Below are 27,453 nucleotides of genomic sequence, written 5' to 3' on the forward strand. Positions count from 1 at the left end.
CTAATGTTCTGTGAGGCTGTGGAGCATGGTGTGGATGAGAAAGAGTTTATAAGACCAGGCTACCCAGCCTGGCTCAACATTGCACATAGTGTCCCCACCACACTGAGTCTATTTCCTACTTCAGGCAGAGGGATGCTGTGCATAGCCCAAGAGCTTACTCAGTAGAAAAGGAAAATATCCCTCATGTCTTACAGGTACCTCTGACTCACTCACCTTGATGGCCAGTTGCAGATAGCCAACTCAGTAAAAAGCTTATTTTGTGAGGTCTGGTGCCTAGTGATGGACAAGATTCAACTGTGAGGGAGCTGGGGAAGCCCCAGTGCAAGTAGTGTCCAAGTGACTTGTATGGCTACAAGCCTTTACCTCAGTCTGAATGTATTCCAAGTATGTGTCTCTCTATTCATTGTTTTTGTATTGATGTTCACTTAGATGTATCTTCTTAAAAACGTATATGTGAAATAAATGTCTGCAATAAATGACTCCCATTGGTTTTCTCCATAATTTGAAGGATATCCTTTATTAAGGGAAAAGAGAACTTGTCTAAGAGGTAATAAAGCTAATCCTAGTAGCTAAAGAATTTCAGTCTTGTTCCAGTTCACTGTTCTCCCCCACAACTAGTGGGATCTTTTGTGAGTCCACAGCCATTCCTGTGCAGCTATCCTCCAATAGTGGCCATTGCCATTGTCTCAAATAATGGTTGGATCTAATTCTAGGGTGGGATTAGTCTTGGGTTCATACCTTGCGTGTATCTGGAGGATGCACTCACCCCACAGCCTTTTATGGTGGAACTAGACCCCACAATTTCCCCCAAAGGTATACAGTATTCCTCTTCACTTACTATTTTGATATAAAGAGTTCCACTGGCTTCCACTTAGTCTTTTTTCCAGAACGATTCCAACTCTTAAAATCAATGTAGAAATTTTGCTACTTGCTGAGCATGTATTTCCACTATACACATGAACTGGAGGAACCACAGGGTGGGTCACCAAAACATGAGATAGATTCCAGACAAAGTGCATCTCCCACCTGGACTTTATAAGCTTCTACTCTTTGCAGCAGACTGCAGTAATACCCAAAGTTCTCAAGAATCATAACTTCTCAGACAGTATTTGAGAGCCCCTGTAAGCTTCCTATATTTTCACTGAGTAAACAGCCATCACCTTTAGGAGGAAAGCTGTGATAAAGGCTCTTAATATATATGATGTCCTATCTGAGTTCTCCCACAAGAATACTGACCTACCTGTATTAGAGATTGAGGTCTGTGAACTGACTCAGGTTGGGATTTAGATGAGAGACTAAATCTTTAAGGGCCACAAATCTTCAATTCCTATAAACCAATTAAAAAATTAAGGGAAGAGAATGAATGCTTTTCTGTTCCAAGCACTTAAATGAACATGACTAGTCATACCCTCCAAACTCCACAATGGGTGGGACTAGAAGGGAAAACAGCTTTGGGTTCCAAGAGAGGCCAATGTCTAAACCCACCCTGAGGTGATAGAACTCTGGAGGAGAATGGCAGTGTGGGTAGAGGGGTGAGGGAGGAGGCAGGCTTGAAAGACCTCAGCCTTAAGGGTTGCTTAGATACACCACAGAGTCTGGAGAGCATGTGGGTGTGCTTGGCATGGAAGCTGTGGAACTGTTAGTAAAGGACTCCTCTTTCAAGGAAACGCCCCCCCAGCCTGGTCAAAAGTGCAATTTAGCAATAGCACACACATCAGAGGACCACTCCAATGGCAGTACCATGAGACAGAGGCAAATGGCAGCATACAGGGCACAAAGTAAAAAATTACATGAGAGTAAAAGATTGGTATGTTCCCCTTTTTGGATTGTGTAAGCTCTCAAGAGTTCTTGGAAGATCTGGTGAGGGAGAGGTACAAGAGTTTTATACCAGGCTTCCCAGCATTATGACATGTGAGGACTCAAGCTAATTGTAGCAATAGGGAAGAAGTCAGTACTTGCACCCCAAAGGTCTACAGCAGGACATGCCTGTTGCAGTAGGAAGAACACTAGACTGTCCAAAATCCTGGTCCAGCTCTGCCATTAGGTCACTCTGTGATTATAGTCGATTTATTCAGCCTTTCTTGGTTTTGGGGTTGGATAGCATGAGTGCTTCCCAAGCTTTGCCCATCAAGGGGCCCAAAGAGCCTTATGGGGGTAGCTGATTGAGAAAATATATTTGTACCAAGTGCATTTAGAAATTCTACCCACTTGCCCTGATTCTGATACCTGCAGGTTGCAAAACCATTGATTATAGTAACAATGAATATAAGAGCTGATACATTGTCCACTCACAATGTACTATATATGCTCATGCTTTACAAACGTATTATTTAATTCACACAAATATTCTGAGGCAACATTTCCATTTTACAGACAAGGAAACTGAGGCTGAGAGGAGTTATTGATAAATAGTTTCTCAAGTTTATACAGCAAAAGAGTGAATGTTTGAGCTTTAAATTTGTATCTTTCTCAGAATCTAAACTCATAGCAACTACATTTTACTGCTACTATAGAGTTTCCAGCTCTAACATTTTAAAATTTCACAGAATTCCTTGTTCTTGAAAAGATGGGAGGTGCAATAGAGGTGAACTTAGGAGATATGGGTCAATTCTGGATTCTACTCTGTAGGGTCAGAATGAATTTGGGATTCACTGGGACCAGCCTGTGCATTCTTTCAGTCAACGAGTACTTAGTCCCTTCAATGTAGGAAGCACTAAGCCAAATGTAGTCACAAAGATGAATTATCATTGAATTTCCTCTTGAGAGCTCATGGTCTAGAACTTGACAGGGAGGCCAGGACTTCAAATCCATGGAGTGAGAAGTTAGGAGTGAAAGGAGTTATGATGCATGTCTGTCTGTTTTTCTCTTAATGGGGACAAACAAGCAATTAGAAGACAAGGCAAGGGACATATTGTCCCTTATTCAGAAACAGTAAAATGTGATTACAAAGGTCCTCGACCTGCAGTGAAAAATACCTGATCTTAAATTTTAGCTCCTTCAGGCCAAATGGAGGCATCTTTGCTGGGGGTCACATTGAGTTGCAAGCAGCATCAGGGAGCCAACAACATGGCAGAAGACTTCAAGACTAAAATCAAGAACTACAAGACTACCCTTTTGACAGCTGCTCCCCCAACCAGAACCAGACCTGAAATTACTGGCAAAACTACCCAAAATTCCACCGCTGTGAAAAGGCAATGACTGCTAAAGGGGGTGATGGTTCCATGTGCAAATGGTACCAGCATGTATGCCAGTCCCTTTGCCCCATATCCTGGTTTTCAGCCTGGGATGACTGCTGGGAAGAAGATATGTTTCCTAGGAAAATCTAAACTAGCTGTATCCCACCTGTCCTCTGTCCTCATCCTTCTCCCAGGGAGGTGAAGGGGCACCTGGGTACATCCTACCCTAGAATCCTGAATTATAGCTTAACTAATAATAAATACTTATTGGAAAAGTGTGAAAAAAAATTTGGCTCCTTCTACTTGTGAGATTTTAGATGATGTCATCTCTTGGAACCTCCATTTGCTCCTCTGGAAAATGGGAAGAATAAGAGTTACCTACCTGTATTAGTTTCCTGAGGCCAGCTTAACAATACCACAAACTTGGTAAAAACAGCAGAAATTTATTATCTCATGGTTCTGGAGGTCTGAAGTCTGAAATCCAGGTGTTAGCAGGGCCATGCTCCCTCCAAGGGACATTGGGGCAAATCCTTCCTTGCCCCTTGTAGCTCTTGGTGTCTCCTAGTGCTGTCATGTAGCCACCACCCTTCTCCACGTGCCTCCTTCTCTGTATCACTGTGTGTCCTTTTTGTCTCTCATAAGGACGCACATTGGATTTAGGGCCCACCCTAACCCAGTCTGATCTCACCTTAATTGACGCTTCCTCAATTATGTTCACAAAGATCTTATTTCCAAACAAGGTCACATTTTTATGTTCCAAATGGACATGAATTGGGGGGGACACTATTCAACCCAAATAGTAGGACACTACCCTACCTTACAGACTGTTGTGGGGAAGAAATGATATAATGCATGGAAAGAATTCTACACAGTGCTGGGCACGTAAACACAATAAATGTTAGCTACACACATGTACGCATATATAACTGTTCTGTTACTAGTTTACCAAAGGCTTATTTCATTATTTATTTCACCAAAAGAAACGGTAACTTTCAATATTCTTTGCTCTTTATGGGTGTTCTAATTTGGTTGTTTCTGATGTTATCATATTATTTCCTCCATTTTTCTTTTCTTTAGGTTTGTGGTTGTTATTCATATTTGTCTTTCTCTTTTTCTCCAAAAATGTCCTGGATGTTTGGGCACATAGTATCCATTTCTCAGTAGGCAGTCTCTTATTATATGGGTGATTTTTCTCCAGTGAACATTTTATTTTTTTCTCAGGCAAGTATTTTGATCATCTTGTAGAACTGGGTGAGCTTTTTGTTTGTTGTTGAGAATGGCCATCTTCCATAAATAATGCATAGATTCTTACAGAAAAGATACACCCTCTACTTACAAGGGGCGATGTTTAGAATATGTCTTTTTATCCTTTTTTATTCTTTTTTATCGGTATACTCACATCTTCCATCCAAATGTCCTTCCCGAGGAACACATGTGTATTATGCCACATTATCTATTTCTTCAGGAAATCTTTGCAGATCTGACCCACCCCACACCCACAACTCATCCCCATCTGGAGTGTAGCGAGTGGGCCAATCCATGTTCTGAACAGGTCTGGATCCTAACCCAGACCCAGAGACTGCAGTGGGCTTTTCAGCAGGGTCCTGAGATCTGTGATCCAGAATTGATTCTTACTAGCATCCAAACTGGATTCTAGATTGGTCTCTGAGCTCCAGACAGAGTTCCAATGGGTCTGGCTACATGGGAGACAGATTGAGTTGGCCTGCACCCTAAATACTTATACTAAGCTGGACTCAAGCCTTAACTAGACTCTGGATAAACAAGATCAAACCTGGAATTTTCTTCCTCCCCAGCAGTGCCCATTTCTGAAATGAAAGGCAAGCCAATGGGCATGTGAAAAGAAATATGAGACTATTAATTACAAAGCTAGATTGGAAGCTCAGGAAGCAAGGAAATAGAACAGAAGGCTTCTCTGTAACAGAGGACTCAGGGCACAAGAGGACCAAATAAGGGGATGGGGAAGTGAACTGCTATATAGAGAGAGCCCCCTTTTCCAACTGCTTCTCTGTTCCTGGGACTGTCTTTCTGATACATGCTAGCTACATGTTCCCCAGGTTGAGGGCTCTGATGAGCACAGGGGAATTCCCAGAACCTACAGCACTCTCAGGACCTAGTAGCAGTCTGTCCATCTGAGAAGCAAGGCCTCAGTCTGGGGAAGAAGTTGGTTGCTCCTCTGGGTCTGTGCAACAATAGGAAATGCAGCTGCCCTGTCTGCAGGCCAGGATCGGTCTGCTGAGGGCACCAGGGCAGCAGGAAGTCCACCGTCTCAGTTTAGCATCCCTTTAGGATGAGGCGAGTTTTCCCATCTCCAATAAAGAACCTACAAAAACAGTGGCCCAGTGAGGTCTCTGAGCCCCTGAGAGAGAGATGTTGAGCCCTTCATCAACATCTCCAGGCCCAGAGTTTTCCAGAGAGATGCCTTCCTGAGCCTTCCCAACCTCAATGATTGGATCCCCTTGGGGAGAGGGAGAAACCCTTTTCTGCTTAGTGTCCAGTCCTTTTCCTAAAGATGCTCATCCCTGCTATTATGAAAGCAGCAGAAAGAATAATCAGTGGCGCTTCTCACTAATCCATAGGCTCAGCCAACACTGCCAAGTAGTGGTGATGCAGGGATTCTAGATCAGCCCAGCCCAATAACTATCCTCTCCCAAGACAGCAGGAGGTAGACTCAGCATGTATCAAATCTAGACCCTATCCCTGCACAACCTGGAGCAGGAAGAACAGGACCCTGCAGATACTGGAGGCTCCCAAAAAGATTGCCCAAGGAGAAGCAGTCAAGTAGATATTATCCCTCTGGTAACATCACCTTGTTATCCATTACAGAAATCTACAAAACATTGTCCACATTGTATTTTATGTAAATGACATCCCTGATGTGCATGCTCATGGGGGCACTATGTTCATAGTTTTGTATATGAGTAGGGCCTCCTGGAGTTGGACATCATCTCTACTCTTGGACCATGCCCCAAATCCAGGATTAGGCTTATGGTCCAAATATAGCCAGTAGGAGTGCCTGACCCCATGTCCACAGTGACTGATTCAGAGGTAGGTATGACCCAGATGGGCTAGTCCAAACAGTGAACATCAGACCCAAGATCAGCTACAGCTGTTGCTCTATTTCCTCTGCACCTGGTAAGCATCTCTGCCTCTACTGGGGAGCCTGCCTAAGCATGACGCCAACACAGAGGACAGAGTCTATGAGAAAGGCTGAGTCCTGAGACATTGTTTGGGCACCTACCTGAAACCAGTGCTACCTGTGTATTTTTCAATTATGTAAGCCAATGAATTCTCCTGTATGACTTATGTTGTGTTGAGATGGATTTCTGTCACTCGCAATCAAAGCTTCCAGAATCATAATATTTGCCTCTGAATAAGGCTTCCTCTTCTCTTCTACAAACCCAAGTGAAATCCTAGTCTTCTAGCCTTGGACACCATGGGAACTATCACCAGGTGGCCATCAGATAGTGACCCTGTGTCACATTCCTACCTGATAAACACTCCCACAAGCAGGCTGGCCAGGAGTGGGACCAGCCAGTAGATCCAGTGGAAGTCCCAGTGGTTGGCCACCGCAGCAGGTCCAAAGGCACGGGCAGGATTCATGCAGGCTCCAGATATAGTACCCCTGCAAACACCCAGCCACATGTCACCAGGATTCCAGCCAGGCACCTACTCACTTCAGGTTCCTTTCCCCAACTAGGCCTAGGTCACTCACCTCCCCAAAAACTTCCTTATCATGGGGTTCTAGAGGCTTCCAAAGAAGACACAGGTAAAGAGGCTATTAGGATTGGGTTTACAGCCTTCCACTCTGCACATGCCCTTCTAGAAGAATTTCCAGGAGGAGTGCCTGCTCGGGGATGGTGGGAAGAGAAAAAAGGTAGATTTTCCCTCCAAAGTTGATAAAGCAAAGTCAAGCAGTTGTCAATCATGTGAACTTCGGAATCAAGTGGACCTAGATTCAAAACCTAAACCAGCTGTCTCTAACTGCGTGACCTTTGTCTAACCTTTCTGTATTTCAGTTGAGGTGAAAATATCTATCTCATGGATAGTGAGAAAGCACATATATAGCCCATGTCTCACATATAATGTATGTACAGGTGTTAAATCTAGTTGTCCTAGTACCTCCTATGGGGAGACTGTGGCCCAGGTGCACCTCTCTATTTCTGGAATCTAAATCTTTGTCCCATTCACTCAAGTTGGGGTTCTGCAGACTGGGTCCCTCACCAGACCCTGCATCGAGTAGCCATGAGAATGAGCATGCAAGGAAAACGATAGCCACTAGGGGGCAGCAAAGCATCGCCACAGCTTTCCACACACGTTCAACAGATCCTCTCTGGCTTCTCCTTCCTGCTCCCAAGAATGAAATGGAGTTGGAGGGCAGAGCCAGGAAATTGTGTCAAAGAGAAAAGAAAGAGCTGGACAGTAGGGAGGGGCTCCCTCATCCTCTTTAGCAGGAGATTTGGGCTCTGGTCTCAGATCCGTCACTTAACGTGCTGCTGCAAATTCAGTAAGTTACTTCTGTCTTCTCTGAACCTCAGTTTCCACTTACATAAAATGAAAGAAATAACACCTCACCCAACCTTATCTCTTTAATCCCCTTCCAAACACACTAACGAGCTCAACATGGACAAATACATCCTGCAGAAATGTTTTACTGATACTACAAAAATAATTTCACATAAAAATCCAGTTTTCTGACTTTCTTGGAATGAAATTAAAAGGTTCCCTCCAGGCTCACACTCTCACATAGCAATACATTCCCAAAGGTGAATAGTGGTACCTCCAAAGATACCACAGTCCTCACCACTCCCTATTGTCTGCCTAATGCCAGCCCATTTCCCCCATTTGTATTACCTTCCTGGCCCCCATTGGCACTGAGTCTATGTCCCTCAAGTAAGTTCTGCAGGCTCCACCTCCAGAGCCAAGGCTGGGCTCAGGGCCAAGGACTCCAGTCCCATAGCCAAGGGACACTCACCCTGCCAAAATATCCACAGTGATGGAAAAGCCGATGGAGAATGGGGCCAGAGGGCCCTGTATCTTCTTGTTGATGGAGCCCATACAGACAGCCAGTGCCAGCAGTACAGTCAGGACAATCTCTGCCACCACTGCCCCCGCCACTTGCCCTGGCTCCTGAACTGTCACAAAGGCTGCCCCAGATGCATTCCAGAATCTCTCTTCTGGACTCACCACCTGCGGAGAGAAGCCACTCAGCCCCACAGTGAGGGTGAAGAGGTGGCCAGGATCCGAGGGGAGGAACCCACAAGAACATACCCTGACCATTAGTGATCCCACTCCACTCGTTTTTGCCATATGGCAATGTGTGAGCTATTGAACTCCTCTGAGCCTGATTTTGCTCATCTGTAAATGGGGATGACCAGTGGTGGCTCCAGTAGGTCTCAAACCTATGTAACTTAGATGAACCTCCTTCAGAAAGAAAATATAAAAATACCATATTTTACAAATTTCACAAACACACATGACCAGGTCAACACATTGCCAGCCCATATAAGGGGCAAGGGGAAGCTTGAGGCTTAAGCTCCATTGGTTTCAGAGAAATCAGCCTCAGGGGTCATCACAGCTCCTGGAGCGGGAAGACAGCAGAGCAGACAAGGTTCTGGATCCCAAACCCAAATCCGGCCCTGCTGCTCAGCAGCTCATCTGAACTTGGGCTAGTTACCGACTTCTCTGTGCCTCCATTTCCTCTTCTATATGGGAATAATAATAGCTCTGTCCCCAGGGAGTGAGCGTCCTCTAAGGACTTGTGAAATTGTTGAGAAATGAAATGAGAGAAGATATGTAGAGTGCTTGGCAGAGAGGGTGCGTTTAGTGAGTGGCAACTACTGCTTTGTACCAATCACTGTCAGGTTTGACAAGTTTGCAAGTGGCCCAACCAGAGGCAGTCTGAAAACTGCTTTTCACCAAGGATCAGAGCAGAAAGGTACAGGCAGAGAACAGGGTTTTGAATGGGGGCATTGGGAGACCAGGGCAGGGAAGAGAGCATAATGGACTTTGAAACTAAGGTCTACAATGGCCCCGAGCTTAGAGCCACAGGCCCAGCCAGGCTAACAGGGCGGCCCCTCCCCCACCACTACACTCCCCACTCACACACGTGCCATACAAGGCCTACATCTTGAACGTCCTGGTTGAACTGACATTTCAGGGCAGCAAGCAAGAAAGAAAGAATGAAAGGGAGAAGAGATGCAGGAAGGAAAGAGGGAAGGAAGGAGGGAGGGCATCCACCCATGGAGTTATGTGTAGAGCTCTGAAAATTCCAGGACAAAAAGGAAGAGGTAGACTTCCTGTTGGGATGGGAGGATTCCAAACATAAATTGAATATTAACTTCCTTCAAAGGCAGAGAACTTGGTTTAAATGGGAGTGGGGGCAAGCTGGAGAATACACAGATAAGTAAGTCAGTTCAAGAGTTTTTCAAGAATAACCATATTTACCATGTATCCCAGTTAGTGCTTACTGAGACATTTGTAGAATAAATGAACAAGTGAATGAACAAATGAATGAATGAACATGAGAAAAAATATTAGAACTAGCAAATCCACTCCAAAGCCAGAAATGAACTTGGGAAGAAAAACTTCTAGTCCTGAATTCTGCTTCCTGATCTCTCCTGGTTTGTCCAGACATGAAGACAATAGGTGGGTTTGTAGTGAATCAAAGGCCCTTGGAGTATCCCCCACCCGAGTAGAGAAGGGTCCACCCAGTCCCACTGGAAAATACAAGAAAAGTTTGACAGTCCCCCTCCTTGCCCCCAGCAGCCCCATTAGAGCAGAAACCACCAGCCTAGCCTGCCACTGGGGGTTACCCACCTTGACCAGGGTGGCCCCAATCAGCCCTCCACACAGCTGGGAGATCCAGTAGGGAAGGAGCATCATCAGGTTAAGACCTCCTATCAGCATGGCTGCCAGGGACACGGCAGGGTTAAAGTGTCCACCGCTGTCAGTCACAGAAGCAGAAGGTCAAGGTTCAGGCTGTGGCCAAGGGTATGCATCCCAACAAGCCATCTAGGCTGTCCTTGCCCTGCTAGTCAGGCAAGGGCTCAGCCCAAGTAGAAAGAGGCACTAGTGGGGCTAGGGACCTTGCTGGAGCCCAGGAGGGGAGAGCAGCCCAGTCTCTGGATGCCCCAGTATACACAGAGGAAGAGCACCTCATCTCCTTCCAGACTCCCTCAGAGACCCCTTCCAGCCCTTCAGAGATGTGGCCACAGGTTAGAATGAGACCTCAGACTCCAAATTAGTAGCCTAAGAGAGGCATCCTGGTTTCTTTCCCCTTGTAAGTACCATCTTTTGCCATGTATAATACGCTCCCATATATAATGCACACTCAAGATTTTGGACCAAACTTTTAGGAAAAAAGTCCTTTGTTTTAATTTTTAATTCAACTTTTCATTTATTTATATTTAAATAAATGAAAAAATATTTGTTTTTTTATTATAAAGGAATTTTAGCATTTGTTTTTTAATATATTATGGTATAAGATATTTTATGTAATAAATAATTACAAAACACAAGAACAGATACAAGGTATTTCAGGTACCACCCATGTGTAATGTACATCCTCGTTATCACCTCAAAAATTGGGGCAAAAAAGTACACATTACACATGGCAGAATATGGTAACTGAGCCTTGAACAAATGATCTTGGTTGGTTGAACTGCTCAACCAATAAAAATCCTATTTTGTTTTTATTGAGGTACTATTGACAAATAACATCTTAGTTTCAGGTGAACAATACAATGATTCAATATTTGTATATATTGCAAAATGATCAGCACAATAAATCTAGTTCACATTTGTCAACACACATACAGAATTTTTTTCTTGTGATATTTTTTAAGACCTACTCTCTCAGCAACTATCAAGTATACAGGATAGTATTATTCACTATAGTCACCATACCAGAACTTACTTATTTTATAACTGGAAGTTTTTACCTTGTGACACCCTTCACCCATTTCACCCCCACCCCATGCCTCAGGCAAACACCAATCTGTTCTCTATATCTAAAAGTTTGGAAAACCCCTGTTTGGGGGCTGAATGTGTAATTAGTGTTGAAGATAAAATAGAGAGTAGAGCTTTAGGTTGGATGTGGCATTGAGAATCAGGAGAGAGGTTAGAAGTTCACAATAGGGTTTGGGATTGGGATCTAGAGTTTGGGATGTGAAGGGGATGGATGGGTAGACAATGTCAAACCTAGGGCCAAAGGGCAGGTTCAGGTTGGCTGGCCTCTCCACTGGCCATGGGTAAAGAGCCTTCCTTTCCACCAAGATGCTCAACTAGTGAGGACTCAGAGCCAGCAGGCCCCCAACACCCTCCTACCTGTGTCAGCATCCCATTTAGTCTTGCTATCTTCAGAGGATGGCCCATTAAATTCCTCTGGTGCAAGGAGTGGAATGGACACCCTCATAAGAAGAAAAGTGACCCCAAGATGTTAAGAGCCCACAGTGGATCTGGCCTCAGCAGATACAAGGTATCAAACAAAGACTGAACAGAGGAACTTGGCTCTGGACGAAAGGACTTTGTCCAACATGCTGATGTCTTGGTACAAGCAACCCACCTCATCTGATCCAAATCTGTGCAGAGGCCCTTGAATGAGCTTCCTGCATGACTTGGAAGCCCAAGGTGTAGCTCAGACTCAGGTGGGCAGAGGGTAGCCAGATCAGTGTGGCCTCCATTTGGATCCATTACCAAGTTCAGCCTGAGCTCCGCCAAAGCAGAGATGAAGTAGGGTGGGGGGCCTTCCATGGGAGACTGCAGAATTAAAGCCTTTTTCTCCAGCCATCAGCCTCTCCTCCACCATCTCACCTGGCCCAAACAGTGAGAGAAACTTACTCAGAGTATGGCTCAAACCGGAGAGGGGTAGGCTATCTGGGATACCATACAAATTCCCAGGACAAACTAGGTATTCATTAACAATAACACAATCAAGACACTGAGTTTATTCATTCCTTATGTGCTCAACAAATATCCATTCAATACCTACTATGCGCCAGGTGAAGTGTTGGGTGTTTTACATATCTTACCTTGGTTCCACTGAGCAACCTCAAAGTCAGTGGCTGGTGCACAGTGGGTGCTGAATAAATATTTGTTGGATTTACTTATATTCAGCAGACTTACAGTGTACACCTCTTGTGTATGAGACATTTTTGTGGCACCTTGGTTAATAAAAAGAGGAGCAAGCCTAGCCCTTGCTTTAAGGAACTTAGATCTGTTTAATTTGTGAACAATAACATCTCTATGAGGGGGGAGAAGATGACGGTGAGGTAGGTGGGAGTGGAGCCCAGTTCTCCCTGTGCCCAGCTGGAACACCTAGCTAATCTTCTGAGGAACAGAGTCAACAGCCAATGGAATCCCAGCTTATATGAAGTTTGGAGGCCAAAAATTGCAGAGGACATTGAAAAACAGGCAGTGAGGAGATTGCACTGGGATGGTAAGGTCCCTGGGATCTGCACCAGCCTGGGGATCAAGGCTACTGCAGCCCCCTGCCTGGCACCTGCCACAGGATACGGGGAGGAGAGTTAAATCACCAGTTCCCTCCCCAACCAGAGCAGGGAGGGCAGCCCCATATCAGGAGGGACCTGGATGGTGGAAGTCACTGAGGGGAATAGAGACAAAGTGGGAGACACATGGAGGTAGTACACATCTGCTGGGACTGTAGACACCTGCACCAGAGAAACTGAGGTGCCAGGTCACACCTGGAGAAGGGAGGAGTTGGGCTGTGTTGGACCCTGACTCAGTCTCCGGACTGGTTGGAAAGTTGGGCTATGAGAAAAGCCATGTGCTTGTTAAGAATGGAGGGCAGCTGCTTTCTAAGGAACTCTCAAGCAGTAGCTGGCTTCCCCCAAGTGTGATTTGAGCTGCATATGACCAGAGACTAAGTGGCTAAGTGGAACCACGCCCAAGCTGGTCTCATGATGCACCCAGAGGCTAAATGGCTGAGTGGGACAGCACACCCAAGATTGATTCATGCTGTGTGCCCAGAGACTGAGTGGCTAATTAGAGTCTGGCAGCTCAAGGACGACCTGGGCAGGAGGCTGCACAGCTGTGAATATTGCAGCCCAGACCTGGTCCCCATCCTCTCAAACCCATAGGAAGGGAGAAAAGCAAAGCCTAGCCCCACTCTTCCTGTGGCATCTAGGAAGACCAGCAGAACTCCCTGAACAGGTTTAAAGTCAGCACGAGGCTTATTTTTGTTCCTCTCTCTTCTTTTTCCTTTTTTTCCCTCCCCCAAGTGGACAATAAGACTTGGAGTTACAAAGGGTCCAGAGACAGATCCAAAGGGGGAGCACAAGGCTAAGTCCAAAAATTGAGAAACTGAGACAAATGTCACTTTGCTATCCCATAGAGCTGGCATTTTATTGTTTATGTGTATTATTATTATTATTATTATTATTATTATTTCATTATTTTTACCACTTTTATTTTATTAGTTGTTGTTTTTTTATTTCTCTTCCTTGTGTTTAGTTTTCCTTGTTTTATTTCTATGTTTAATTGCATTGTTTGGCTGGTTTTCCTTATTCTCTCTTTATTCTACTTTAATTTTCCTTCTTTCACTTCACCCATGTTCCAACAACACACAACTCTTGATCAGGTACTTAATATTCTGGTTATCCAAATCATATATTTCTTGTCATATTATTGTTGTTCCAGTACTATTATAAATAATTGTTGTTCCATACAACTGCACTACTACACAGCAACCCTCCCTGATCTTAGCCCACTTCACTAATTCTTGATCATTATTATTGTTGTGGTTAACTCTATTCTCTCTTACACTATGCCTACTTTCTATCCTTTAATCTCACTATATCTCATCATCTAACCTTGCATAAGAGCTCTATTTTCTGGCTTCAGCTCACAATCTTCCTCCCCTCTAACAAGCATCTTATCCCTCTTTCACCTTCTATAAAATGTGGCTGGTTGGGTAAAATATCATTTAATGCTATACTTATCCAAAGAATTACATATCGCTTCTCTACTTGCTGGTACTTTAAATCCCATAAAATACTCTCCCACTGTCTTAATCCATTTTGCCTATCTCCTGCCACTGATCACATACAAGAATAGGTAGGAGCTGTGAACATCGTTATACCTGCTGGAGGAGAGACACCACCACCAAAGGAACCACCAAAAAGTAAAAGCCCAAGTACAACAAGAGAGCTCACACAAACAGAAGAATGGGAAAACCTAGAGCATCCAGAAAAGGAGATTAAAAAGAACACACCACTGAACCACATACAATTCCTACCATAAAAATTCACCCTACAAAGACAGCTAGCAAAGTGAAACATCAGGAAGCACAGAAACAAACACCTAAGAGTCACCTAAAATGGGGAGACAAAAAAAAAAACAATATGAAATCAAAAGGAATGAACTCTCCACTAAAAGAGCTAAATGAAATAAAGGTAACCAAACTATCAGATACATAATTCAAAATAATGGTTATAAAGATACTCAAGGAACTCACAGACAATTACAAGGAACTGAGTGAGAACTATGACAGCATGAAAAATGAAATAGAAACAATAATCAGGAAGAAATGAACAATAAAATCTAGGAAATAAAAAGCACACTAGAAGGAATTATAAGAAGACTGGATGAAGCAGGGGATGAATCAGTGAACTGGAGGACAAGATAGAAAAAAATACCCAGATAGAGTAAGAAAAGGAAAAGATCCTCAGAAAGAATGAATAGGTGGTAAGAGACTGCAAGAAAACTTGAAACAATAATATCCATATAATGGGAATACCAGAAGGAGAAGGGATAGAAACCTCTTTGAAAAAGTAATGATGGAAAACTTCCCTAATTTGATGAGAGAAAAGTCACACAAATCCAGGAAACACAGAGAGTCCCAATCAAGGGGAACCTAAAGAGGCCCACTTCAAGACACATCACAATTAAAATGGCAAAATTCAAGGACAAAGAGAGAATCTTGAAGGCAGCAAGGGAGAAACAGGAAGTGACATACAAGGGGCCCCAATAGGACTAGCACGTGACTTGTTAATGGAAACACTCCAAGCCAGAAGAGAATGGCAAGAAATATTCCAAGTAATGAAAACTGGAGGGCTGAAACCAAGACTACTCTATCTGGCAAGACGCAATTAAAATGGAAGGCCAAATAAGGAGTTTCCCAGACAAAAAGAAATCTAAAAGAATACACCTCCACCAAACCATCTCTGTAAGAGATGCTAAAGGGACTGCTTCAAGAAAAGGAAGGAAAAGAGTGAGAGAGGAACACAAGCATGAAAAAATGGCAATGAATAAGTACCTATCAACAATAACTTTAAACATAAATGGATTAAATACTCCAATCAAAAGATATAGAATAGCTGAATGAATAAGAAAGCATGACCCACACATATGCTGCCTACAAGAGACTCACCTCAGAGGGATCTAAGATGGCGTCGGAGTAGGAAGGACCAGATTTGGCTTTCCTCTGCTCAGGGGAGAGTCCTGACCGATCTTTGGAGTGGAAAGGCAAGCAACCAACATATTTCAGCATTTTTGAGAACGGAGGACCAAGGATTGTGGCAAAACCGAAAGAACAAAGAACAGATCGCTGCATCAAGGTAGGCTCCCGGGACAGGCGTGTGGTACCGGGGCTGCAGCCCCAGGCCCGGGGGCCGCGGCTGGGTTTGCCGTAGGGTTAGTGGGAGAGAGCCAGGTCGGCTGCTCCCTCCCCAGCCGAGCAAGGTCTGGGCGGCTCTGGGAGGAGTCCAGGTGCTGGCGGGCACACCGGGTGGCGAGCAGCTTTGGAGGCGGTGAACGCCAGAGCCGAGTCGCGCTGCGGACCCGGACTCCCAGGGTCACCGTTCTGGCTGGAGCTTTGGTGGTGAGAGAAACCGGGCCATTGGAGAGCGGCAGGCTCGATCGGGAGGAATTTCCCAAGAGGAAGGAGTGAATGGACACAGACACTGTTTGGGGAATTCTCCTGAAGTGATCAGTGGCTCTGGCCTGTTTGCTCCCCAGCTGTGAGCGCGCAGGCTGCGGACAGGCCGCGCCCGCCCGCGGGGGCACCGGCGTGCGGCAAACGGCCGTGCAGGCGCAGACGGGCCGTGCCCGCTCACCGGAGCACGGGGAGCGAGGGTCGCGCGGGTCGCGCCGGGCGGCGGACGGGCCGCGGAGCCAGTGCGAACCCCACGGGCCTAGGAAGAAAAGCCAAACAAGTCATCCTTCAGACTGCCTCAGCCAGCAAGAGCAGAAAAACTGGTTTGGCCACTTTGAAATCAAGAGACTTTTTAATTTGATTCTATTTTTTTAACAATTTTTAATTTTTTAAGTTTTATTGTTTTTATTCTCTTTTGATTTCTTTTTCCTCTCTTACCTGATTTCTTGTTTTATTCCTTCCTCCTTCCTGTCCTCCAATTTTATCTCTTCTTCCTGCCTTCGTCTGCCTTTTCTATTTTTTTTCCTTTTTTAAATTTTTTCCTAAATACCTACAAGTGAGACAAAATCCTGGAATGGTGAAAAGACCAAAGTTGAACCCAAAGAAGGGGCATCACAACAGCTGGGACAGTGAGATAAATGTCACTCTGCTATTACAAAGAACCTGCAAGTTATTGCAAATTTGTATTATTATTATTTTTCCAGTGTTCCTACATCCTTTTTTTTTTTAAACAATATTTTTATATCCCTCTTATTTTTGTATAGCCTGCTTTGCTAGGCTGGTTTTATTGTATGACCTGACAGCTTTCCCCTGATATCTCTTTCTATACCGTATTACTAATCTACTGTCCATTAACTCACCTGTGTCCTATAAGCATACTACTCAATGTTCGGTACTTCATATCCTTATTACCTAGATTTCATAGACTCTGCCATATGAATGTTGCCATAATATTATTGTAAATAACTGCTGTTCCATGCAAGTGTAATTACTTCACAACACCCCCCCCCCCCCCAATCTTAGCCCATTTCAAAGTTTCCTGAACTCTATTACTGTAGTGGTTAACTCTATTCTCTCATACACTACACCTATTTACTACCCTTTACTCTCACCTTACCCCAGAATCTGACCGCCCACAACCTCTCTGCTTTATAGATCCAACTCACAATCCTTCCTCCCCCAACAAGAGTCTTATCTTCTTTCCATCCTTTCTAAAAATGAGCTAGCTGGGTGGAAGACCACGGTTGACACTATACATAGTGAAAGGATCTCCTATATCTTCCCTACTTGCTACTACTGTAAATAGCATAGAATTCTCGGTTGCTGTCTTAAACCATTTTGCCCTCCCCTCCATCTGATGACAAAAAAGAATAGGTGGAGGAGGTGAACACCAGGATACCCACTGGAAGAGGAAACCCAACAACTAAGGAACCACTAACAGATAACAGCAGAAGAAGGTGAAGGAGGGAGTAGTAACCACACAAACCTCAATCCAGGGCTTATCTGGAAATACAACTAAACAGTAGAGACAGTACCCAATACAAACAACTGAACAAGATTTCTTTAAACCTTGTACACACAGAAGAACCAGCTTCAACACAACCTGCCCTCACCAGCACAACAAAATATAGAAGGTGGTGGACAGAGTGACCCACATTTAACCAGCTGGCGGGAAGGAACCACCAAAGAAAGACTCAACAACAATCAGAACCCAAAGGCAAACACAAAGCCAACTTAAACAACAGCCCAAGACCAGTGAGCTTGGGGGGTCAAGGAAACAGTACCACTGAAACTCACTGCTACTCTACTAAAGAAGTTTACATCATAAACCGAGGGAGCCAGAACAGATCAATATAAGAAGCTGAGGTGAACAAGAAGAGTCTCACAAACAATGGGAAGACAAAGAAATACTCCCCAAATGAAAGGAAAGGAGGAAGCCTCAAAAAGAATGCTAAATGAAACAGAGGCAATTCAACTATCAGATATTGAATTCAAAGCAGTGATTGTCAGGAAGCTCAATGACCTCACAATGAGCTACGAAAAACTACAGGGAAGCTACAATGAACTCAATGAAAACTACATCAGCATAAAAAAGGAAATAGAAACTCTCAACAAGGGCCAAGAGGAAATGAAGAATACAATCTCTGAAATGAAGAACACAGTAGAAGGAATGAAAAGCAGGATCAATGAAGCAGAAGATCGGATCAGCGAGCTAGAGGACAAAATAGAAGAAAACACCCAGAAAGAGCAAGAAAGGAAAAAGAGGCTCAGAAAGAATGAAGAGGGATTAAGAGAAATGCAAGACAATATGAAACGTAATAATATCCGTATAATAGGGATACCAGAAGGAGAAGAAGAAGAACAAGGGATAGAAAACCTAGTTGAACAAGTGATGATGGAAAACTTCCCTAATTTGATGAGACAAAAAGACACACAAATACAGGAAACACAGAGAGTCCCAATCAAGAGGAACCCAAAGAGGCCCACCTCAAGACACATCATAATTAAAATGGCAAAATTTCAAGACAAAGAGAGAATTTTAAAAGCAGCAAGGGAGAAGAAGGAAGTAACATACAAGGGGGCCCCAATAAGGCTAACAGCTGACTTCTCAATGGAAACACTCCAAGCCAGAAGAGAATGGCAAGAAATAATCCAAGTAATGAGAACCAGAGGCCTGCAACCACGACTACTTTACCCAGCAAGGCTCTCAATTAAGATAGAAGGCCAAATAAGAAGCTTCTCACACAAAAGAAGTCTAAAAGAATACACCTCCACTAAACCAACTCTGCAAGAGATGCTGAAGGGACTGCTTTAAGGAAAGAAAGGAAAAGAGAGAGTGAGAGAGGATCACACGTTCATAAAAGGGAATGAATAAGTACCTATCAATAATAACCTTAAACGTAAATGGACTAAACGCTCCAATCAAAAGACATAGAATAGCTGATTGGATAAGAAAACATGACCCACACATATGCTGTCTACAAGAGACCCACCTCAGGATAAAAGATCTGCACAGGTTGAAAGTGAAGGGCTGGAAACAAATTTTCCAAGCAAATGGACAGGAGAAAAAAGCCGGGGTAGCAATACTCATATCTGACAAAATAGACTTCCAAAGAAGATCCATAAAGAGAGGCCCAGAAGGTCATTTCATAATACTCAAGGGAAGAATTCACCAAGAAGACATAAACATAGTAAATATATATGCACCCAACATAGGAGCACCTAAATACATAAAGAAAATCTTAGAGGACTTCAAGAAAGATATGGACAGCAACACAATTATTGTGGGGGATTTTAACACCCCTCTATCAAAAATGGACAGATCTTCCAAACAAAACATCAACAAAGATATTGTGGCATTGAACAATACCCTAGACGAGCTGGGCTTTACTGATATTTACAGAACCCTCCATCCCAAAGAAGCTAAATACACATTTTTTTCAAATGTACATGGAACATTTTCAAAGATTGACCACATGATAGGACACAAAACAAGCCTCAACAATTTCAAAAAAATTGAAATCATACCAAGCAATTTCTCCAATTACAAGGGACTGAAACTAGAAACCAACCACAAGGAAAAAAACCCAAAACACTCAAATTCGTGGAGATTAAACAGCATGCTATTAAACAATGAATGGGTCAAGAATGATATTAGGGAAGAAATCAAACGGTTTTTGGAAACAAATGAAAACGAACTCACAACAACCCAAAACTTATGGGACACAGCCAAGGCAGTCCTGAGAGGGAAGATCATAGCGATACAGGCCCACCTAAAAAAGTTAGAAACATTTCAAACAAACAACCTAACCCTACGTCTACAAGAACTCGAGGAACAACAACAAAGACAGGCCAGAGCAAGCAGAAGGAAGGAAATAACCAAGATCAGAGCAGAATTAAATGACATAGAGGCTAAAAGCACAATTCTAAAGATCAATGAATCCAAGAGTTGGTTCTTTGAAAAGATAAACAAAATCGACAAGCCTTTAAGCAGACTCATCAAGAAAAAAAGAGAGAAGACCCAAATAAACACAATCAGAAATGAAAGAGGAGAGATTACAACAGATACCACAGAAATACAAAGGATTGTAAGAAATTACTACAAAGAGCTGTATGCCAAGAAATTTGAAAACCTAGATGAAATGGACAAATTTCTAGAAAAATATAACCTTCCAAAACTCAATAAAATGGAAGCAGAAAGCCTCAACAAACCAATAACAGCAAAAGAAATCGAAGCAGTAATCCAAAAACTCCCAACACACAAAAGCCCTGGACCAGATGGTTTCACAGGAGAATTCTACAAAGCATTTAAGGAAGAACTAACACCTATCCTTCACAGACTATTTCAAAAAATCCAAAAAGATGGAAGACTACCAAACTCTTTTTATGAGGCCAACATCATCTTAATCCCAAAACCAGATAAAGACACAACAAAGAAAGAAAACTACAGGCCAATATCGCTGATGAACATTGACGCTAAAATCCTCAACAAGATACTGGCAAACTGCATCCAACAGTACATTAAGAAGATCATACACCATGACCAAGTTGGATTCATTCCAGGTATGCAAGGATGGTACAATATACGCAAATCAGTAAATGTAATACATCACAGAAACAAAAGCAAAGACAAAAACCACATGATCATATCAATAGATGCAGAAAAAGCATTTGATAAGGTACAGCACCCATTTATGATAAAAACACTCAGTAAAGTGGGAATAGAGGGAGCATTCCTCAACATAATAAAGGCCATATATGAGAAACTTACAGCCAACATTATACTCAATGGGCAAAAATTAAAATCTTTTCCACTAAGAACAGGGACAAGACAAGGATGTCCACTTTCACCACTTCTATTCAATATAGTACTGGAGGTTCTAGCCACAGCAATCAGACAAGAAAAAGAAATAAAAGGAATCCAAATCGGAAAGGAGGAAACAAAACTGTCACTGTTTGCAGATGACATGATAGTGTACATAGAAAATCCTATAGACTCCACCAAAAAACTGCTTGACCTAATAAATGAATTTGGTAAAACAGTGGGATACAAAGTCAATATCCAGAAATCAAAGGCATTTCTGTACACCAACAATGAAACAGCAGAAGCAGAGATCAAGAAAAAAATCCCATTTGAAATAGCAAAAAGGAAAATAAAATACCTAGGAATAAACCTAACCAAAGAGGTAAAAGACCTGTATTCAGAAAACTACATAACACTGAGGAGAGAAATCAAGGAAGACACAAACAAATGGAAACATATACCGTGTTCATGGATTGGAAGAATTAATATCATTAAAATGTCCATACTACCAAAAGCAATCTACACATTCAATGCAATACCGATTAAAGTACCAATGGCATATTTCACAGACATAGAACAAACACTTCAACAATTTATATGGAACCATAAACGACCCCGAATGGCTCCTGCAATTTTGAGAAAGAAGAGTAAAGTAGGAGGAATCACAATACCTGACATTAAACTATACTACAAGGCCACTGTAATCAAAACAGCCTGGTACTGGCATAAAAACAGGCACATGGACCAATGGAACAGAACAGAGAGCCCAGAAATAAACCCAAGCCTCTACGGTCAATTAATATTTGACAAAGGAAGCAGCAACATAAAATGGAATAAAAATAGCCTCTTCAACAAATGGTGTTGGGAGACCTGGACAGCTACGTGTAAAAAAATGAAACTCGAGCACCAACTTACACCTTATACAAAAATAGATTCAAGGTGGATAAAAAACTTAAATATAAAGCATGACACCATTAAAGTCCTAGAAGAGAACGTAGGTAGGAAAATCTCAGATATTTGACGCAGAAACTTTTTTACTGACTTGTCTCCTAGAGCAAGGGACATAAAGGAAAGAATAAACAAATGGGACCTCATCAAAATTAAAAGCTTTTGCACAGCTAAGGAAAACAGTATCAAAATAAAAAGAGAACCAACTGTATGGGAAAACATATTTGCTAATGATACCTCAGACAAGGGTTTAATCTCCAAAATATATAAAGAACTTACGCGACTCCACTCTAAGAAGACAAGTAACCCAATTAAAAAATGGGCGAAGGACTTGAACAGACAATTCTCCAAGGAGGACATACAGAAAATCCAAAGACACATGAAGCAATGTTCAATATCGCTAGCCATCAGAGAGATGCAGATTAAAACCACAGTGAGATACCACTTCACACCAGTCAGAATGGCCATCATAAACAAAGCAACAAACAACAAGTGTTGGAGAGGATGTGGAGAAATGGGGTCCCTAGTGCACTGTTGGTGGGACTGCAGACTGGTACAACCATTATGGAAAGCAGTTTGGAACTTCCTCAGAAAACTAAAAATGGATCTGCCTTTTGACCCAGCAATTCCATTGCTGGGACTCTATCCTAAGATCACTAAAACACCAATACAAAAGAACCTTTGCACCCCGATGTTCATAGCAGCACAATTTACAATAGCTAGGTGCTGGAAGCAACCTAGATGCCCCTCAGTAAATGAATGGATCAAAAAACTATGGTACATTTACACAATGGAATTCTATACAGCAGAAAGAAAGAAGGAGCTCATACCCTTTGCAACAGCATGGATGGAGCTGGAAAGCATTATGCTAAGTGAAACAAGCCAGGCAGTGAAAGACAAATACCACATGATATCACCTTTAACAGGAATCTAAACAACAAAACAAAACAAAACAAAAAACTAGCAAAATATAACCAAAGACACTGAAATAGGGGATAGTCTGACAGTGGCCAGAGGGGAGAGAAGAGGGAATTTCAGGGGGGAATGGGTAGGGATTACAGGAACAAATTTGGAGGACACATGGACAAAAACTAAGGGTGGGGGGTAATGGGGGGAAGGGGGGAGGGTTGGGTGGAGGGGCTGGAATGGGAGTAGGGGGCAGAAAACTGTACTTGAGCAATGATTGAAATAAAAAAAAAAGAGAGAGACTCACCTCAGAACAAAAGACTGACACAGATTGAAAGTGAAGGGTTGGGGAGGGGAAGATGGAAGCTTTGCTCTAGTCAGCGTGTTTCTCGGCTTCTGTGAAGAGAAGGGAAACTCGTGGTTCGGTGGAGAAGCGGAGCAAGTGGACTAGGTTACCGAATCACTTTTGAAAGCAGGGCATCAAAAATTATTGTGATCATTGAAAAACCAGATGGTAAGGAGACTGCTTCAGGACAAAAGGGACCTAGGGATCAGCACGGGGACTAGGGCTGTGCAGTCCCCAGGCCCGGGGCTCCCGGGAGAGGGGAGTCACTGCTCCCTCCCCTGGATACGGGGGTTGAGCAACTCCAGGGGAGGGCTTGTTGCTTGAAGGCACAGATTGGCCAGTTGGACTGGGAGGGAATCGCCCAGGGACTATGAACACCCACCCAGAGACCTGGGAGAAGTGAGGGCCTCCAGCTGGCATAACCAGGGGCAGCCTGGAAGAGCTCCCGCACCCCTAGCCTGGTGGAAGTGCAGATCGGTAGAGGACACAGAGCCAGCAGGGGCTCGGGCATTCTCAGGTCTCCGGAGCCTGCAGTTGTGATCTGGGGAAGTGCACCCCATCGGGAATCTTGACTTGCACGCTGTGACCCTGGAAGGGACGCGGCGCTTAGTGCCTTCCTATAGCCCGAATCTCAAAAGTTCAGTGGAGGGGCGTGCCCTTTTACGACTCCCAGGGAGGGCGCAGTGAATCCCAAAATGTTGCAGGTGCCTCCTGAGATCATAGAGCTGGAACCCTGCAGGGGCCCCAGAGTCTGGAAGAAGGTGGCAGTGAGCTCCAGAGAACGAGTGTGCTTGGGAGTGCCCAGGGTTCCTGAGGGACTTGATGATATCTGGCTGGGAAGAGAGAGAACCATTTCAAAGGTCCCTCAGCCAGCTGAAGCCAGCAAGATCAGAAAAACTGGTCTGGCCAGTTAGAAACCAACAAGAGTTTTTTTTTGTTTGTTTTTCTGTTTTTTGTTTTTGTTTTTTTTTTTTAATTTTGTTTGGTTTGGTTTGGTTTGGCTTGATTTTTGTGGCTTTTGTTGGATGATTGATTTTATCTTGTGTTTTATGTGACATTTTATTTTTCAATTCTTACTATTTTTATATCTCGCAATCCCTTATGTTTCTCTTCTATTCATCCTAATAATATTCTTCCCAATCCAAATTTATCTCTCCTGCACTCCATCTTCTGCTTTTCTTTCCTTTTCTTTAATCTTGCAAGTTACTGTAAATTTGTATTATCTTTTTCTCACTTTTCCGACATCTTTTATTTTAATAATATTTTGGTATTCTTTTTCTTTTTGTATAATCTTCTTTGCTTGGCTGGTTAAACTGTCATTTGATAGGTTCCCCCTGGTATCTCAGTCACAGTGTGTTGATAATTTACTGTCCTTCATCTGTAATACACCTCTCAAGGTTCTATACTCTTTATTTTTGTTATCTGGATCTCATCGATTCTGCCACAAGACTGTCACTTTACTATTACTGTTAGTAAGACCTAGAGTCCTTACAATTGTAAATACTACTCAATACCCCTACCTGATCTCACCCCACTTTGCAATTTCCTGAACTATACTATTGTGGGGGTTCTCTCTATACTTTTACACACTACTCCTATATACTAATCTTTAATCCAACCCTACCTTAGAATCTGACCTCCCACAGCCTCACAGCTTTCTAGATCCAACTATCAATCCTTTCATCCCCAATAAGAATCTTACCCTCTTTCCATCCTTTCTAAAACGTGGATAGTGGGGTGGAGGATCACGGTTAACACTATAAGGAGCCAAAGGATAACCCATCTCTTCTCTACTGGTTGCTAATGTAAATATCATAGTACACTGTCTTGCTGTCTTAAACCATTTTGCCTTACTCCTCCAACTGAACACAAAAAAAAAGAGGAGGGGGAAGCTGTGAACACCAGAATACACGAAGGAGATTGCACCACTGAATCCCACAAGTATTCTACCACAAAAGTTCACACCATAATTGCAGGGAACCAGAACAGATCAATTTAAGAAACAGAGGCTAACAAGAAGAAAGCCACAAACAATGAGAAAACAAAGAAACAACTCCCAATTGAAGGGAAACAAGGAAGCCTCAGGAAACATGCTAAATGAAATAGAGGCAGCTCAACCATCAGATAGTGAGTTCAAAACAATGATTATCAGGAAGTTCAATGAACTCACAAAGAGCTATCAGAAATGAGAGGGAAACTACATAAATCTGACTGCAAACTATATAAACATGAAAAAGGAAATAGAAACTCTCAACAAAGGCAAAGAGGAAATGAAGAATACAATCTCTGAACTGAAGAACACAATAGGAGGAATGAAAAGTAGGATCAATGAAACAGAGATCGGATTAGCGAGCTAGAGGACAAAGTAGAAAACAACAACCAGAAAGAGCAAGAAAAGGAAAAGAGGCTCAGAAAGAATGAAGAGGGATTAAGAGAAATGCAAGACAATATGAAATGTAATAATATCTGTATAATAGGGATACTAGAAGGAGAAGAAGAACAAGGGATTGAAAACCTAGTCGAAAAAGTAATGAAGGAGAACATAGCTAATTTGATGAGAGAAAGAGTCACACAAATCCAGGAAACACAGAGAGTCCCAATCAAGAGGAACCCAAAGAAGCCCAACTCAAGACACATCATAATTAAAATGGCAAAATTTCAAGACAAAGAGAGAATCTTAAAGGCAGCAAAGGAGAAAAAGGAAGTAATATACAAGGGAGCCCCAATAAGGCTAACAGCTGACTTCTCAATGAAAACCCTTCAAGCCAGAAGAGAATGGCAAGAAATACTCCAGGTAATGAGAACCAAAGGTCTGCAACCAAGGCTACTTTATCCAGCAACGCTCTCAATCAAGATAGAAGGCCAAATAAGAAGCTTCCCAGACAAAAGAAGTCTAAAAGAATACACCTCCACCAAACCAGCTCTGCAACAGATTCTAAAGGGACTGCTTTAAGGAAGGGAAGGAAAAGAGAGAGAGAGAGAGGAATACGCTCACATAAAAGACAATGAGTAAGTACCTATCAATAATAATCTTAAATGTAAATGGATTAAATGCTCCAATCAAAAGACATAGAATAGCTGAATCGATAAGAAAAAATGACCCACATATATGCTGTCTACAAGAGACCCACCTCAGGATAAAAGACCTGCACAGGCTGAAAGTAAAGGGCTGGAAACAAATCTTCCAAGCAAATGGACAGGAAAAAAAAAGCCGGGGTAGCAATACTCATATCAGAAATATAGACTTCCAAAAAAGGGCCATAAAGAGAGACCCAGAAGGTCACTTCATAATACTCAAGGGAAGAATCCATCAAGAAGACATAAATATTGTAAATATATATGCACCCAACTTAGGAGCACCCAAATACATAAAGAAAATCTTAGAGGACTTCAAGAAAGATATGGACAGCAACACAATTATAGGGGGAGATTTTAACACCCCACTATCAAAACTGGACAGATCTTCCAAACAAAATATCAACAAAGATATTGTGGCATTGAACAATACCCTTGATGAAATGGACTTTACTGATATATACAGAGCCCTTCATCCAAAAGAAGCTAAATATACATTCTTTTCAAATGTACACGAAACATTTTCAAAGACAGACCACATGATAGGACACAAAACAAGCCTCAACAATTTCAAGAAAATTGAAATCATACCAAGCATTTTCTTGTACCACAAGGGACTGAAGCTAGAAACCAACCCCAAGGAAAAAAAAACAAAAACACTCAAAATCATGGAGATTAAATAGCATGCTATTAAACAATGAATGGGTCAAGAATGATATTAGGGAAGAAATCAAAAGGTTTCTGGAAACGAATGAAAATGAACTCACAACAACCCAAAATTTATGGGACACAGCCAAGGCAGTCCTGAGAGGGAAGTTCACAGTGATACAGGCCTCCTAAAAAGTTAGAGACATTCCAAACAAACAATCCAACCCTGCGTCTACAGGAACTCAAGGAACAACAACAAAGACAGCCCAGAGCAAGCAGAAGGAAGGAAATAACAAAGATCAGAGCAGAATTAAATGACATAGAGACTAAAAGCACAATTCTAAGGATCAATGAATCCAAGAGCTGGTTCTTTGAAAACATAAACAAAATCGACAAGCCTTTAAGCAGACTCATCAAGAAAAAAAGAGAGAAGACCCAAATAAACACAATCAGAAATGAAAGAGGAGAGATTACAACAGATACCACAGAAATACAAAGGATTGTAAGAAATTACTACAAAGAGCTGTATGCCAAGAAATTTGAAAACCTAGGTGAAATGGACAAATTTCTAGAAAAAATATAATCTCCCAAAACTCAATGAAAAAGAAGCAGGAAGCCTGAACAGACCAATAACAAC

General features: G+C 42.7%; 1 protein-coding gene across 1 annotated transcript in view; it reads right to left on the bottom strand.

Moving 5' to 3' along the window:
• Nucleotides 1-4,194: 4,194 nt before the first annotated feature.
• AQP8 (aquaporin 8) overlaps nucleotides 4,195-27,453 on the bottom strand; it is a 33,985-nt gene continuing 10,726 nt past the window's right edge. Inside the window, exons 3-6 of the mRNA XM_028523480.2 lie at nucleotides 10,014-10,140; nucleotides 8,170-8,384; nucleotides 6,685-6,819; nucleotides 4,195-5,517 (exon numbers count right to left, since the gene is read on the bottom strand). Coding sequence (XP_028379281.1) covers nucleotides 5,469-5,517; nucleotides 6,685-6,819; nucleotides 8,170-8,384; nucleotides 10,014-10,140 — 526 coding nt within the window. The 3' untranslated portion in view covers nucleotides 4,195-5,468. The remainder of the gene's footprint in view (nucleotides 5,518-6,684; nucleotides 6,820-8,169; nucleotides 8,385-10,013; nucleotides 10,141-27,453) is intronic.

This window comes from Phyllostomus discolor, chromosome 3 (genome assembly GCF_004126475.2).
Source record: "Phyllostomus discolor isolate MPI-MPIP mPhyDis1 chromosome 3, mPhyDis1.pri.v3, whole genome shotgun sequence".
Taxonomy (NCBI): domain Eukaryota; kingdom Metazoa; phylum Chordata; class Mammalia; order Chiroptera; family Phyllostomidae; genus Phyllostomus; species Phyllostomus discolor.